General features: G+C 33.2%; 1 protein-coding gene across 1 annotated transcript in view; it reads left to right on the top strand.

Annotated features, from left to right (window-relative positions):
- LOC126771616 (sialin) overlaps positions 1 to 15,922 on the top strand; it is a 68,477-nt gene extending 52,555 nt beyond the window's left edge. The window contains exons 9-12 of the mRNA XM_050491600.1: positions 7,118 to 7,265; positions 7,855 to 7,995; positions 11,444 to 11,529; positions 12,358 to 15,922. Of these exons, the coding sequence (XP_050347557.1) occupies positions 7,118 to 7,265; positions 7,855 to 7,995; positions 11,444 to 11,529; positions 12,358 to 12,534 (552 nt within the window). The 3' untranslated portion in view covers positions 12,535 to 15,922. The remainder of the gene's footprint in view (positions 1 to 7,117; positions 7,266 to 7,854; positions 7,996 to 11,443; positions 11,530 to 12,357) is intronic.
- The last annotated feature ends 714 nt before the right edge of the window (positions 15,923 to 16,636 follow it).

Genomic DNA, 16,636 nt, shown 5'->3' on the forward strand with positions numbered 1-16,636 from the left:
GGAGCAGACGAGTCCTAGAGTGGAGACCGCGAATCGGCAAGCGCAGCGTAGGGCGCCCTCCAGCCAGGTGGACCGACGACCTTAAAAAGGTGGCGGGCACCAACTGGATGCGGAAGGCGGAGGACAGGGAGCTTTGGCGCACCTTGGGAGAGGCCTATGTTCAGCAGTGGACAACGATTGGCTGTTGATTGATTGACGAATAACAGTTATAAAAACCGGTTATATGTTTAAGAAGAAATTCTGAAACAAATTTTCACCTCAGACTAGTTTACTAAATAAAAAAAAAACAAACTACAAAATGGATCTCGCTAAATAAACAATCAATTACGCGTTAATTTGAAAGTTTGTGGCGCCAGATTTACTAGACGTAATTATAGCGTAGGTGTCGTGGAATTATCGCCTTTATTGTTTAAACATTAAGACATATTCGTTCGATTTTACAGATTAATCAAAGACTCGACGCTTATCTTTTCTGTAATCTTGGCTCTGGTAATCCATGACGTGTACATACGAACATAAGTTATAATTAATAAATACCGTAACCGTACCGTAACAGAATGTGAATGTTCCACTGCTGGGCTTAAGCCCTTAAGCTAATTAAGAAATAAAAATGTTAATTTTCTAAACTTTACATAAGTGAAAGAAACGAATGCTACCTGACCTTATGGTAAGTCACTTTACAGTCATTATTCGCCACTACCTAGATATAATAAGGTAGGTAGGTAGGTCTCATGAGATTGGTAAAAAGGTTGGCACAATTAGATTAAAAATAGAAAGAAACAGCAGCATGTAATGCATAAAAAAAAAACTAAAATTTAATGATTGATTAAATCGATTAGGGACATGTGTAGGTATTTATAATAAAATAAATCATTTTTATTATATATTAGTTGGGCGCGCTTTTAATCACAAACTAAACAAATTACCATTACTTCAGATTGAAATCTTATTATTTCTGGATAAAGGAGCTTTCTAATGTCAATAGAATTATTAAAATTGGTACATTAGTTTCAGAGTTTATCGACAATCAAATCATTTCTCTTTATAATATAGAAGGTGATGTAGCCGAGTGTACTTTAAAGGTTCATAAAGCTATTAACGCTTGATCACTCGAGTCGTTCCGAGATTGCTCGTAAAGTACTAAAGTGATATAAAAGTAGTAATTCCTCGTATTACAAGTACGGCCTATTGTAATAACCATTGTTATAGGATTATATATTCATATCTCGCAATATATCTATGTACTCGAAATGTTTCAATAATTATATCGCATCAAACTATTTCTATTACAATATAAGCCGAGATGGCCCTGTGGTAAGTACGCGTGAATCTTAACCGATGATCGTGGGTTCAAACCCGGGCAAGCACCACTGAATTTTTATGTGCTTAATTTGTGATTATAATTCATCTCGTGCTTTACGGTGAAGGAAAACATCGTGAAGAAACCTGCATGTGTCTAATTTCACTGAAATTCTGCCACATGTGAATTCTACCAACCCGCATTGGAGCAGCGTGGTGGAATAAGCTCCAAACCTTCTCCTCAAAAAGAGGAGAGGAGGCCTTTAGCCCAGCAGTGGGACATTAACAGGCTGTTACGGATTACGGAAACTATTTCTACCTATATTTAGTAATATACTTACGACTTACCAGTGTAAAATTCAAATGACCAACTGGCTTCTCAATTTGGGCTATGATGAGACTGAATCATTACTAAAACGATCAATATAACATTGACCTAACCTATTCTTCCTTCCTATCCCATCCCTTCCTTATAGTATATATATTTAGATGTATATATTTATATATTATATTTTGTTAAATTAAATGATATTTGATTGTTATGTTTGTAATGAAAAAATAATAAATAAATGTGCTGTCGAATTGGAGGGCGTTAGTAGCGACGACACAGTATTATACTAATGTATTTACTATTGTATATATTGTTTAAGATATGTATAATTTGTTCAAAAGAAATAAATAAATAATCAAACATATGTACATATGAGTGTTTTTGTGTCACTAGTGCGATCCTCTAAGAATTCACTTCATTACTCATAACTCATCCGGCAATTTTGACAATCGACTAATGTTGATATACTATTTTGATGCTCTTAATTTCGACTTCAAATATTAATATTTCACTAATAAGTTCTTTAATATATTTTGGATACCACATGTGCAAATATGTAATTAAAACCTTTTGTATAAAATATAACATTGTACGAAAAAATATTAATAGTAACGAAAAGTCGCCTAAATTACGTGATTTTATTGTTAACTAAATTGTTGCCTCATTGAATATAGAAATTTCTTGTTTACCTAAATAATCCTCGAAAGGAAACGTGATAGAACATTTAGGAAGTATATTCTTCGAAAATCTTTATCATGTAAACGCTAAACGTACTAAAAATTTGATTTGCAAAAATATTCCGTAGTTGTTATTTAAGAAATAAATGTTGTCGCTAATATAATTTAAACGTGAAATAATAAGAATAACTACTAAAAATAGTACTTTAATGTGTAGTGTTAGGGAAAAACGAACGGACTTATTTGTATTATTACCTTGTTTAACGCTACAGTGAAACGATTTTGATGTTTAAATATTTATTATCAGAAGAATAATATAACAGTTCTATGTTCTTTGACAAAGCGGGAGTAGGGGAAAGAGGATTCCTCTAAAATTTTGCATCTCCTTTGATACGAGATGTATTGTTCTGAAATTTCAACACTTTTTTGCGGAGGCTACAACTAAGCGATCTCTAAATATTCTTTTTTTATTTAATATATATATATATAAAAAGCCGAGATGGCCCAGTGGTTCGAACGCGTGAATCTTAACCGATGATCGTGGGTTCAAACCCGGGCAAGCACCACTGAATTTTCATGTGCTTAATTTGTGTTTATAATTCATCTCGTGCTTGACGGTGAAGGAAAACATCGTGAGGAAACCTGCATGTGTCTAATTTCATTGAAATCCGGCCACATGTGTATTCTACCAACCCGCATTGGAGCAGCGTGGTAGAATAAGCTCCAAAACCTTCTCCTCAAAAGGGAGAGGAGGCCTTAGCCCAGCAGTGGGACATTAACAGGCTGTTACTGTATATATATATATATATATATATATATATATATATATATATAAATTAGTACATAGTTAGTACAGCAGTTAATTTATTCTGTGGCGTTACTATCTAAATACGTTATTTAAATACCTTGAATTATAATGAGTTTAAGTTGTCAAAAACACGTGTTCGTAGCGAGGTTTCTAAAGTATTAGCGATATCTTTGCGGAAGATCGAGCGAAGGATACAGTTTCACGCGACCAAATTTATTTGCGTAAATTATCGACTTAGTTGATGTTAAATAGGTGACCGATAACTATTTAAACTATTGGGCGGAGATGGTACAGTGAACTGACGTAGATTCCAAAAATGTGAGTTAAAATCCGAGATCGTCTGCTATGCTTACGTACTTGGAAAATATAATAAAGGAAAATACGCGAGCAAACCAAAAGTAAAAACCAGTAGGTCATTTATGGGCAGTTACACTCAAGTGTATCAAAATTGCGTCAATCGGCCTTAGTCGTCATTAAAAGCAATCGTTCACTAAAATCAAGCCAAACCTGTCATTTGTCATCGGTTTTCTTAATCTATTTCATACAATGAAATCGATCGTAAACGGCACTTTAGAAATCGTTATTTTAAAAGATAAAATTTGAAGTTACTACCGATTCGGAACTCTACTACATTTAAAATCACTGAAAAATGTATAACATACAGGATCTTCATTTTGATTGAGATCACACCATGCCCACTACAATTTACAAAATCATATTTTACTACAATACAATTTTCTCTTAGAAAGATCAAACACGCGTACTTATATATTTAACTTATAATGGCATACCATACCTGTCGATCTCTTGGTATTGCGGCAATGTGTGGCACTTGCATTCCATCGTATCGTAAACCTGTTGGTACCATACGGTCTATATTTAGCACTAACTGTTTACAATAATTACAAGCGTCATTCCCTTGTAATTTGCAGAGGCGGTGTCAATCCTTCGTCTGATGACCCCTTTAGGAGTCGTGAGAGGCGCCACTAGATATCTGATCGCAATACAGGACGACTGTTGTTAAAATGTCTGACGGCTTTCTTGGCTTTCAATGTTTCTGTTCAAAAAATTGCAAAATGTTAGTTTCTATTGCTCGGTATTTCTGTTATTCTATTAAGTTTTTAAAATGTCATCATTATTTCTGTCACTTTTCGTCCACGTACTAATAAGAAATGTTCTCTATACAGACTTATGTATGCAACATTACGAAACGCTTTTAATTTAATAACATATAGTAAAATGTAACATTCTAGTGTCCCAATACTGTTCTGTGGTCCTTTCCTTTTTGAGAGAAAGTTTGGAATTTTCCACCAAGCTGCTCTAATGCGGGTTGTAGATATGCAGGTATCCTCACGATGTTTTCCTTTGCCACCAATCACAAGATTAATTATTAACACAAATTAAAAGCACATGAAAATTCAATTGTGCTTGTTTAGATTGAATCCGCGATTATGGATTAAGTTTGGTATATATATAAACTTATACTATATATACTTAAGTATATTCTCAATTATTTCACTTAACCTTCGACTTATCTATTTGAGATTACTTTAATGGTTTTCTAGGCAGTTTGTCACAGCTACCGGTCTTTATATATTATAAATAATTTATTACGTAACTTAAATTTCGCATGACATATTAATTAATTCTTTATAAATTAAAACAGGTTCAGTTCGATGACTTTAGACGTGGTTTATACCACAGGCCAATACCCCGATATTATGTATATCTTTTTAACTCGTTTTATTGCGATTCGAACTTTGAATCATCTAAAACCTACCTTTTATGGCAACACGAAGGCTACGATAGGCTGTATGTAGAGCATACCTTTGCAAAATGTGTTTGTATTTTTATCGTTTTTATTGTAACTGTATTAGAAATTCGTCGTGCTACCTCCGGGTGGGTACAACTGACTTACCGTCTCATTCTACCGTCAAACAGCACTTCTCGAAATTGTTCACATTTTATGGGCAAGGGTGATAACTTACAACCAATGGACGATCCATTCGATCAACTCCAAATATAATAAAAACATTTTTACAGATTGTTAAGACATTTTCGTGTTGTTTTTAAAAAATGTCGTATTATTATTATGTTATCACATTGCGTTTCGTAATTTTGCATAAATCAAGGCTGTATAGAGAGCATTCTTTATCTTTATCATACATAGACGGAAATAATAACATTTGACATTCTTATATAATAAAACATTTGTGTGACAGATGAAATCCTCTAATCTGCATTGGATCAGCTTGGTGAAATAAACTCCAAACCTTCAGGAGAGGAGGCTTAGTCCAGCAGTGTGACATTTAAAGTCTATTACTCTATTTTTAACTAATATAGATTTAAATTCGATATAAATCAGAAATTTCTAACTATTTAAACAAATCACATAACACGAGTTTTCTAATCATAAATGTTACTGAAACGATACCGAAGTGCGTGGCGAGCCGAGCGGCCCGCATTACCTCTTATTTGCATTTTACTACTAACGATAAGCTAAGTTTTAAACGCAGCGAAAAAAACATCTACGGCGCCTGTCGCGGATTCCGATTCCTAGGAGCTATTTTCGATGCATTCCCAGCTATTTATAGCTGCGTAATAATAGCCACTGGGTAACTAGCTGGTTGTTTTTATGGCGGAATAAAACCTTATTTTAGATTGATATTCATATATCGTTCTTGTGTAATTAATATGCCTGGATATACTTATACTATTCACTTCAAATTAAACATAAAATTTGATTTTTTTATTTTTCTGCTAGCAGTAATAGCCTGTGAATGCCCCACTACTGGGCTAAGGCTTCCTCTCCCTTTTTGAGGGGAAGATTTTGGAGCTTATTCCACCACGCTGCTTGAGTTTTGATGGAAAACACACGTGGCAGAATTTCAGTGAAATTAGACACATGCAGGTTTCCTCACGATGTTTTCCTTCACCGTCAAGCACGAGATGAATTATAATCACAAATTAAGCACATGAAAATTAAGTGGTGCTTGAACCCACGATCATCGGTTAAGATTCACGCGCTCTTACCACTGGGCCATCTCGGCTTTAATTGTCTGATATAGGTTTTAAAAAAAGATATACAATTAAAATATTGTCCTGGTTCATATCTTACGCTATTGGACGTGCAAATCAATAATACAATGTTGTTTAGTAGCCTACCTCTCCATACACATCAATATTAATCTTCGTTTAATGATTTTTTTCTTTTAATAAGTAAAGGTTGAAGGTAAATTTCGCGTTAGTAATTCAAAGAAGCCCCGAATTCTAAGGACCTTAATATATTTTTTCTTACAATTAAAAAAGTAATTATGATTTTTTCCTGACAAGTATTAAGTAATCTTAATATTTATATTGCCTCTCTTTTAATTGCCTGCGCCGTTGGTCTAGTGGCTTGATGTAAGTCCGCAGAGGTCCTGGGTTCAATTCCCAGGTCGGGTCAATAAAAAGTTATTGGGTTTTTCTGTCAGAAAATTCTAAGTAGCAGCCCGGAGTCTAGAAGTGTGTTCACTCCCGTGCTTCGGAAAACATGTAAAGCCGTTGGTCCTGTGCCTGAACTCTTTCCGATCATGTCGGATTGCCGTCCCATCGGATTATAAGAGTTAGAGAATAGAGAGTGCACCTGTATTTGCGCACACACTTGTGCACTATAATATCTCCTGCGTAGTTGGTTAATCTCTCTTGAGATTGGCCGTGGCCGAAATCGGTCTGGAGGACATTATTATGAAGCAATCTTAACACTTATATTGCCTCCCTTTTAATTTTAAATAATTATAATATTAACATAATTTTATCATTGGTCTTGTGGTTAACTTTCATGTAATTCTCAGTAACAGGCTTGAATCCTGACCGGGATTGGCCGGGGGTAATATATAAGGTATACGTCATATGAATAATTAAAAATGTTGTAATACTTTTATTGTTTGATAAATTATTTTGTCTGAATTATATATTTGAAATTCATACAACAATTTAATACTGATCATTTTCTTCTAATAGAATGGTCTGCTGTCATCCCTCCCATATCTTGGCAAGTATCTCTGCGCGCTGGCTTCGTCCGTGCTGGCTGACTCCCTCCGTCGTAGTGGACGTCTTTCCACCACAGCAGCGAGGAAACTCTTCACTGGATTCGCTGTTGGATTACCTGGTAATTTGTTTGAAAAAAGAATTTCTCTTTTTTTAATTTGGTATAAATGGCCTATCATGTCGGGGCATTCGTTTATCTTCACAGCATTACAATTCTTTTAAGATGTAACTAAATTTCGTTTAAAGTAATTCAACTGATTTCAAAAGAAGGGGCTGTTCTAAATTTTTTTTTTGTTTATGTATTGCAATCTTTTTTACCACGTTGTTCAATTTTAATGATTAATTAAATTAAACTGGGTATACTTCAATCAACATCAAAAATCAAAATGATTTATTTAACATTGAAGCATTACACTTGCTTATTGATAGTCAAACTAGAAACTGCCACTGGTTCGGAAGAGAAACACCCAGCCCTGATAAGAACCGACCAAAGAAGCTCCGGTTTTTTTTACATGTATAATGTTTCATTTACAAAAATAAAATAAAAAAGAGAAAAAAATAACCATGCGGCGATCGTCTCATTCCCAAGGTGTGCTATCATCCATAAATTAATTAATTGGAATTCTAGCCATATATAATAAAGATTTGATAATAGGAATATCATCGAACATTATTATAATTAAAATTTAATTTGTATATTTGTTCTTTAGGTATAATGATGATCGCTCAAGCGTTCTTCGGCCACGACAGGGTCTGGTCCATTGCGATCTTCACAATGGCGCTCACCATCAACGGCGCTGTCACAGCTGGATACCTCGGCAACGGACTGGACATCGCACCTAAATTTAGTGGTAAGATTTTGATACTAGACTTAATTTAGACATTTCACAAGTGACAAACGAATGGAAATGTTCCCTTAGCTAATATTTAGTCAAACAATTGTATAATTTCGATGTTTCGAAATTCATATTTTTCCGATATCACGATAATATAAGGTCTCAGGTCAAACTATATAGTAACAGCCTGTGGATGTCCCACTGCTGGTCTTAGGCCTCCTCTCGCTTTTTGAGGAGAAGGTTTGGAGCTTATTCCACCACGCTGCTCCAATGTGGGTTGGTAGAGAATACACATGTGGCAGAATTTCAGTGAAATTAGACACATGCAGGTTTCCTCACGATGTTTTCCTTCACCGTCAAGCACGAGATGAATTATAACCACAAATTAAGCACATGAAAATTCAGTATTGCTTGCCCGGGTTTGAACCCACGATCATCGGCTAAGATTCAAGCTTTCTTGCCACTGGGCCATCTCGACTATAAACTATACATTCGAGTATAAAAATTAACGATTGAGTATTTTATGCGTGCACGTATCGTTTATTCAATTGACTTTCCATTGATTGATTCCAAGTTTTTTGAATTGAATTTCATTCTTTATTAGTAGGGCTTTGTGCAAATTCGTCTGAGTAGGTACCACCCAGATATTCTATTGCAAAACAGCTGTACTTGGTATTGTTTTGTTCCGGTTTGAAGGGTGAGTGAGCCAGTGTAATTACAGACACAATAACATCTTACAGTGCCAGTGTCTATGGGCGTTGGTGATACGCTACTGGACAGATTTTGATGAAATTTGGTATGAAACAAGCTTCAACCCCAATGTATGATAATAAAAAAGGCTATTTTTTATCCAATATTAAAAACATGCGGGTAAAAACTAGTTGTTTATAAAACAATTTAAATGCTATTAATAAAAAATGCCTATGTCAATAAAAATTCAATATCGCGTGCATTTGTCATCGGAGGTGTGTCTGATAATATCTTCGGCACGTATTTCGGGGGGTTTATTGGATGAAATGCAAATTAATTTTATGTCAGCGCCTGGAGTGTTTTGTTTATACAAAGTGAGTCACGGTTCTTTTCCGGGAGATAAAAGAAACATTTTTGTTTATGAAGATCGTTTTAATGAACATATTAGTCTTATTAGTCTCATTAAAGAAGTATTAATGTTCATTTCTCTATCAATATTTGTAGATATATATTTAGATATACTGTATATATAATAGAAGATAAGTACGAAATTATCTTTATAACTTTTAAGTCTTGATAATAATATTTGTAGTGTCAAATATGAATGAAAAATATTATTTCCTGAATATATTTTGATGAGATTATCAGCGATGATTAAAATGAAATGCGGAAACAACTGTTATCGCGTTCGTTGTTTTCTGAATGTAGATCAAACGAATCAAATCAAGTACGGTATGCTACACTAAACGTTTATTGGTACATATTATATAACACAAGTATAAATCGCTTCACCGGCTTGGAATTCAGTTTGATGAAATTCCTTTATAGGTGTGTATACTTTTTAAATTATTAGATGGCAACGGTAGTCTCTATTAAAAAAAAATTGTATTGATATTCGAAACACGAAAATAGTCATATTAACTTAAGTTTTTTTTTAATTAGACAAACATTTAACTCGAGTACACAATATAAAACTTAATATATGCTATAAGAGTAAAAACTTCTGATATGTATTTGGATAAAAACATATTACCTTGTGGTTTTCCACTAGTTTGATCGTGGGTTCAACCCCGGGCAAGCGCTACTGAATTTTCATGTGCTTAATTTGTGTTTATAATTCATCTCGTGCTTGACGGTGAAGGAAAACATCGTGAGGAAACCTGCATGTGTCTAATTTCAATGAATTTCTACCACATGTGTGTTCCACCAATCCGCATTGGAGCAGCGTGTTGGAATAAGCTCTAAACCTTCTCCACAAAAAAGAAGATGAGGCCTTAGCCCAGCAGTGGGTAATTCACAGGCTGTAACTATTTCTAAAAAATAGTCAAATCCATTTCTTATTTCTTGATATGAGGCACGTGAATATTCCTCGTGACATACAAACCTTTGGTTTACTGAATAAATATCCCATAGTATGTATAATAAAATTCTGAGTAACTAGTGTGCTATGACATAATGTTCTCATATAGAATTTGTCACTGCGATATTGTAAGAGCAAATATTTTTTTGGACACCATAGTTCACTGTGTATTTAATATAGATCTTTGTTTACTTTGGCATTATACTTAGTAACCGTAGTAATAATTTTAAAAGTAGAACATTACCACCTTGCCTGATTGTAGGCCTTTTTTTATAGTATAGGTAGGCGGACGTGCATATGGGCCATCTTTTGGTAAATGGTCACCAACGTCCATATAATGGCATTGTAAGAAATTTAACCATCGCTTACATCGAAAATGCTTCACCAACATTGGCAACTAAGATGTTATGTCCATTGTGTCTGTAATTACACTGGCTCACTCAACCTTCAAACCGGAACACAACAACACCAAGTACTGCTGTTTTGGGTAGAATATCCAGCTTATATGTACGTTGGGCTTTGTGCAATCTAACATTCTACCGCCAAAAAGTAATATTGAGTAGCGCACTTGCCAGACGCCTTAAAAAACTACACTATTTAAAAAAACGTAATAGACTAAACATTTTACAAACTGTAATGAAAATGTCCTAAAAGTGACTATCATCTATTTTTTCGTTAGTATAACACGTATATAATAACCTGGGACATTATTCACACACGGCCATCTGATCTCAAACTAAGCAGAGCTTGTACTATGGTAACTAGACAACTGATATACTACTTTTCTTTTGTAAATACACACTAATATAGATAATTACACTCAGACTCCGTGAAAGGCATTTTTTTTTCTTCACGCATTGGAAACATTCAGAAAGGAACCCAGCTCCCAAAGGGGGAACTGGGTTATGTGGGATTCTTACCCACTAAAACCACTGCGATAGCCGTCCTCGGCACGGATCGGAGAGGCTGCGGGATCGTGTTGATATAACGAATCCGCGGCTTCTCCCGTACTTTGCTTCGCTCGTGGCTCGGCGGAGCGCTCCTCAGGGGGCGAAGGTAATCTCGCCCCCCTCGCCCCCGCACTCCTCGCTAGTGCGTACGGCAGCGCGAGGCCATCCCGGCTGCCGTCCTCCTCAGGGCTGTCTAAAATAAGGCACGCGAGGCCCCCACCTTACGTATGCACGGCCCCAGGGTTACGCCCTATCTTTTAAGCCCCGGGCGTCGGGGCTGTAAGGCAAGTGTCTGCCAACCACGCTAACCGGCCTGGATACGATATGCAATCGTGTCTCGGTTTTACTGCTCATTCTTTTGAGGCATATTAATAATATTCAATTAGAAAAAAAAGGTGTTTTTATTTAGGTAATGTACACGTTTTTATATAATTCATATATAATGTACCTGTTTTATTTTTAGGTACAATCTTCGGCATCGCGAACACACTCTCTTCGTTCGGCGGTTGGCTCTCCACTTTCATGGTTGGCGAGTTAACTAAGGAACATGTAAGCATGCAACATTTATCTCTTTCCATTACCGGCAGCATAAACATGACACTTAACTTTACTTAATTAAATATTAATGACAAACAGATAACAGCTCAACCAAAGATTTGTATTGTGTTGTTTTCAAATATTATTAGCAAGTAAATAAATTATAATTATTAGTATAGTAATTATATTTATAAAGTAGCTAATGAAACTTTAAGCATTTAGTAGTCGTTGTCAATAATAATTGTTCCCCACTTCTGGTGACCCAAGAGCTGGAGCTCATTTAGCCCAAAGGTTGAGTCTAGCGATGCAGAGAGGCAATAGTGCCAGCGTCTTGGGTACAATGCCACAGGACAATCTTTTAGACGGCGTGTTTTTGCTATAAATTTGTAATATGTATTGTTTTTTTATTTTGTATATTATAAAAATGTCTGTACGTAGTTTACTATTGAATGTAAAAATATAATTTAGCTATAATTATAGTAATTAAATATAATAAATCGGTTTCTATTTTCGTAAAAAAAAACATACTATTGGGTAGGTACCACCCACTCATCGGATATTCTGTTACCACTTATCATCAGGTGGCCCATATGCTCGTCCGCCTTCCTATTCTATATATATAAAAAAAAACTTATTGAGCAATAGTTAAATGAGTTTAACGTCTGTATATATTAAATAGGGATATCATACTATCAGTTTATTTCACATTCAAATATGAGTATGATATTACGGGATTAAATAATAAGAAACATGGAAATCACGGCTTTTATTCAACAATCTTATTGACTTATCATTATAATTTAATTATATTAAATAAATTAATTCTTATTATCTTCACAGAACACGTACGAACAGTGGCAAATTGTATTCTTCATCCTAGCCGGTACATATATGTGTGGGGCTCTAGTGTTCGTTGTATTCGGCTCTGGTGAACTGCAGCCTTGGAACTCGCCTCAATCTGCCGAAACCGCCACAGAGAAACACGAAGAACAACCCCTAAACGAAGAAAAAGTTTAAAAAGTAAGAGGATTACCAATCGACTAATAAGACTGCAAATTCATAAAATTAACGCCATCTAGCGGTGGCGTTGTAAAGCAATTAACGACATCTACCGGTAGACCTCGGAAACTATAAATCTGACAACAACAATTCTTTTATTGGTAAAATATTTAGAATCTCAACTAAAAAAAAGGGTTGTACTGTGTTGAAATTATAAGTCTGGATTATTTTGTGTCTGAGAAGCGGCTTCGGGAAATAAATGTTGCTTAATATTTTTTTTATTTGATAGAGTATCGATGTGATTTACAAAGTTTTGAATAGTTCCAATTGATGTTTCATTAAAATGTCGTAAATACCGATCAACCCTTAAACATTAGTCATAAAATATCTTCATAATATAATATATTATGTAATAAATATTGATACCTTTATCTTATAATGATGTTACATTTTTTTGGATTTTACAATTTCCATAACAGTTTTTGAAGCATTTTCGTTTCGACGAATGAAATATTTTATAAACATTTATACACTTTACAAATTATTGTAGAAAATTTGCAGACTGATAGAAACTGTTAATTATTAAAAAAAAAACTTTGATTCATTGGTTTTGATAAGGATAATGATTAAAACCCTGAATCAATTATGTTTACATTTTGTAACGAAACATCAAGTAAGCCTTCTTGTTTAATTTTAAATACGATAAAAAAAAGAAAACAAAAAAAAAAAAGAAATAGCAAATAGGTTATTAAGCAAGTTGGCTTATAAGCAATATTTATGCAAAATAAAACAACATAAATATAGTTATGATTTTGGCGGGAAAATGCGAAACTTGGCTTTAGACTTTTTTACCTGGCAATGTTAGAAGAAGAATGCAATGTTATGTTGAATAGCAATGTTAGAAAAAAGAGTTGTTAAAAATGTTTTAGTTTTTTTCCCGCCAATGTAACTGTATCTATGGTAATAAAAAATGAAAAAAAAAAAACAAAAAAGGCTGTTGATAACGATTGTGATGTATTTATAAAGTGCCGGCAACGCGCAACGGACTCTCCTTATATCACAAAGTTGGAAACCCGACTCATTGTTAAAGGTTTAGTGCTTAGGGCTAAAGGTATCTCGCGGTTGATATCCAATAAATTCTAACTTTTTTTAAAGTAACAATTTATCTCGACAAAAACTTCCAAAATGTTTCTTACTGACACTAGTGTCTCTGTTTATGTTTATTTACTATAGCATTCAAATCTCCGACTCTACTAGACGTCATATAAATTTAACGAATAAATTTTAATAATAGAAAATATTATATATCAGCAATAGTTATTAATAATTTTATATTTATAAAAATAATTTTGATTATATAAATGATTTTTAACAAGAAAACAATCACACTATAAGTCAATTATATATATTCAATTTTAATACATATATATAATAATACATGTATGTGAGTATAAATTGGATGCTTTGTAAGAACATTTGGTTCAGTGGACAGTTAATCTAACCGCCAAGAAATCTAGTAGTCTTAAAAGCAAACATGTTAAACTACTGAGGCATATGACTTCAATTATCGAAAAATTAGTTTTTTAGACGAAAAATTATTTATTTTCACCAAAAATGAAACTGCGAGATATCTTTATATAGATATCTAAGTATTTTATGTAACAATTTGTTAGTTTCTATAATTATCGATTATTTATTTTTCTATATCGACGGTTTAGGAAACACTTAACCATTTATTCAACTTTTTTAAACGCCTATTATATGGAGACTGACGGGGCATACCTATATTATTGTTTATTTTTCATATGATATTATTCATAATATATCTTTAAAGTATAAAATCTTATCTGTTGACTGGTTCGTTTTACATAAATATCACCCAAATAAATGTCAAATTGTTACAGCCAAATTTACAGTTTCTAATTTACTTCAAAAACAGCCTTTAAAAATATGTTTAAAGTTCCGTTAGCCTCCATTAAAAATTGACCATAGACAAGTCTCGTTACGTACCGTAAGACATAGATAATAAGATTAAGCCATGTTCGCACTTAGCTTTATTGCAAGAGATAATGCACTATCCAGTATTTACACGAATACTCATATATATTGACTTATAAATATTACATTTAATCAAATATCTATAATATATTAGTTTTTTTTTTTAATTTAAATTGGATCGATTTCTTCCAAGTGGCTTTTTATTAAAATTATTGTTTTTTTTTAATATCGTCTAAGCTCGTAACGTCTATGTGGATTATGTGAATAAATAATCAACGAAGTTTCACTTATATATCACACGTTATGAAGAAGACCTAACAGATACCATGCCATAACGCAATAGCAATTAACATTAGACTCATACTATTGCGTTATGGGAATACCGCTTTATAGCTAGAAACTGTTTTGACAGAAGCTGTGTAGGTTTTCCTTAATTCTAATGTTAATTAATAATACCCATCAAAAATGATACTTTGCCCTTTAAATTTTCGTTTTGTTAAAAACGTCATTTAGTATTCTTGTAAATAAAGGTTATTTTTTTACGCATTTCGACAACTGTGATAAAGAGATTTGTTTATGAGTTATTGGCCCCGTTGTATTATATTATAATTTCGGAATTAAAAATAAAAATCCTAAAATGGTTATTATTAGTTCCTAAATTACTATCAGTATTTCGTAACCGTTCGCTTGTTGTAAAACTTCATATGTCCACAGATAAAAAATAAATATACACTTAGTTATAATCTGTATTGAACATGTTTATGTTATCTGTGGAAGGTATTTCAGTATAAGTACTTTCATACCATGATGAGCCGTTAGGTATTTTAGTTGTAAGTACGGAGTTGTGAATTATTATTCTCACAACATATATTAAAACCGATGGACAGTTTAAAAAAAAAAGCTGGTTTTGTTACAAGGCAATAGTATTTATATTAACAATAGCTTACTGTATTAGGTTTTTAAACGAGTCAAGAATCTGTCCATGAGTTTTATTTAGCCTTTTTATTAAGTATATAATAATTACAATTTACCATGTATTTTTAAATAATGAACAATTAATTGAATAACAATAAAATATGACAGTCTGTAATCGTTTTTATAAAATTCATACGAAATGCTTGGCATATATGTTCAATAAATATTATCGACGTTTTTTTTTACATTTGTAAAAAAATGTTGTGCCTGTTTATCTGCATTGCAATGCTTAAATACCAAAACATGTCTATGTATTGATATATTTGAAACAGGCTCGAGACGTATTCCGCGAGTGCTAGCAGTGTGTAGTTAAGTATTTAAGAATATCATATTATTGTAATTATATTAATGTAACAATTTGTTAAATGTCACTTTGACTTCTGTACTTTTGTAAACAATATTATTTTTTAAATAAAGTTTTCGAAAATTTTTATTTGTTAATGTTATTTTACACTAATTTTAATTTTTTTTTAAAACAAATTTGTTTTAATTTAAATGATAGCACGAAAATGTTATAGTTTTGTGGGCGTGGCTTAGATCCGCGTATGGCTGAGCGACATATATTGCCCCATTTTCTTATAAACTTAAATGTTATCTTATTTCCTTTTTTTTAATTTGTAATTAATTACACTATTCTACGAATTTTTAACAAGTCTAGCTTATCTGTGACAGCAATGAAATGTACGTGTCAAAAAATTTTAGCGCCGACAGCCGCGCTATTGCCTATAGCATTGAGTTATATGCAGCGAAAGCATTTATGTCGGAGACGCACGACGCTCCTTGGTGTTAGGGAAATCTGTAAAAATCTATTCGTTTAAAATATATTTTGGGTAGTGGCTTATATATACAAATTTTTATGCAAAAAATAAGTAGGATATATGTGTAGTTATATATTATATAATTCACAATAAATTAAAGAAGGAAAGTTAGAATTTACTGGGTATATATATAGGTACTGAATTCTTTGTTAAAAAAAAGGTAAATTATATAAAAAAAAATTAAGAAAATCATTATCTATAATATTATGGGTTTGAGTAAATAAAACAACAAAATGTAACTTACGATAGTTTATTGAAGAAACATTGTAGCACAGCCTAGCTGTCCCTACGAAGCTCTCACTCCCTACATACAAGGCAAGTGACTTTAA

The sequence above is a fragment of the Nymphalis io genome, chromosome 11, assembly GCF_905147045.1.
Source record: "Nymphalis io chromosome 11, ilAglIoxx1.1, whole genome shotgun sequence".
Classification (NCBI taxonomy): Eukaryota; Metazoa; Arthropoda; class Insecta; order Lepidoptera; family Nymphalidae; genus Nymphalis; species Nymphalis io.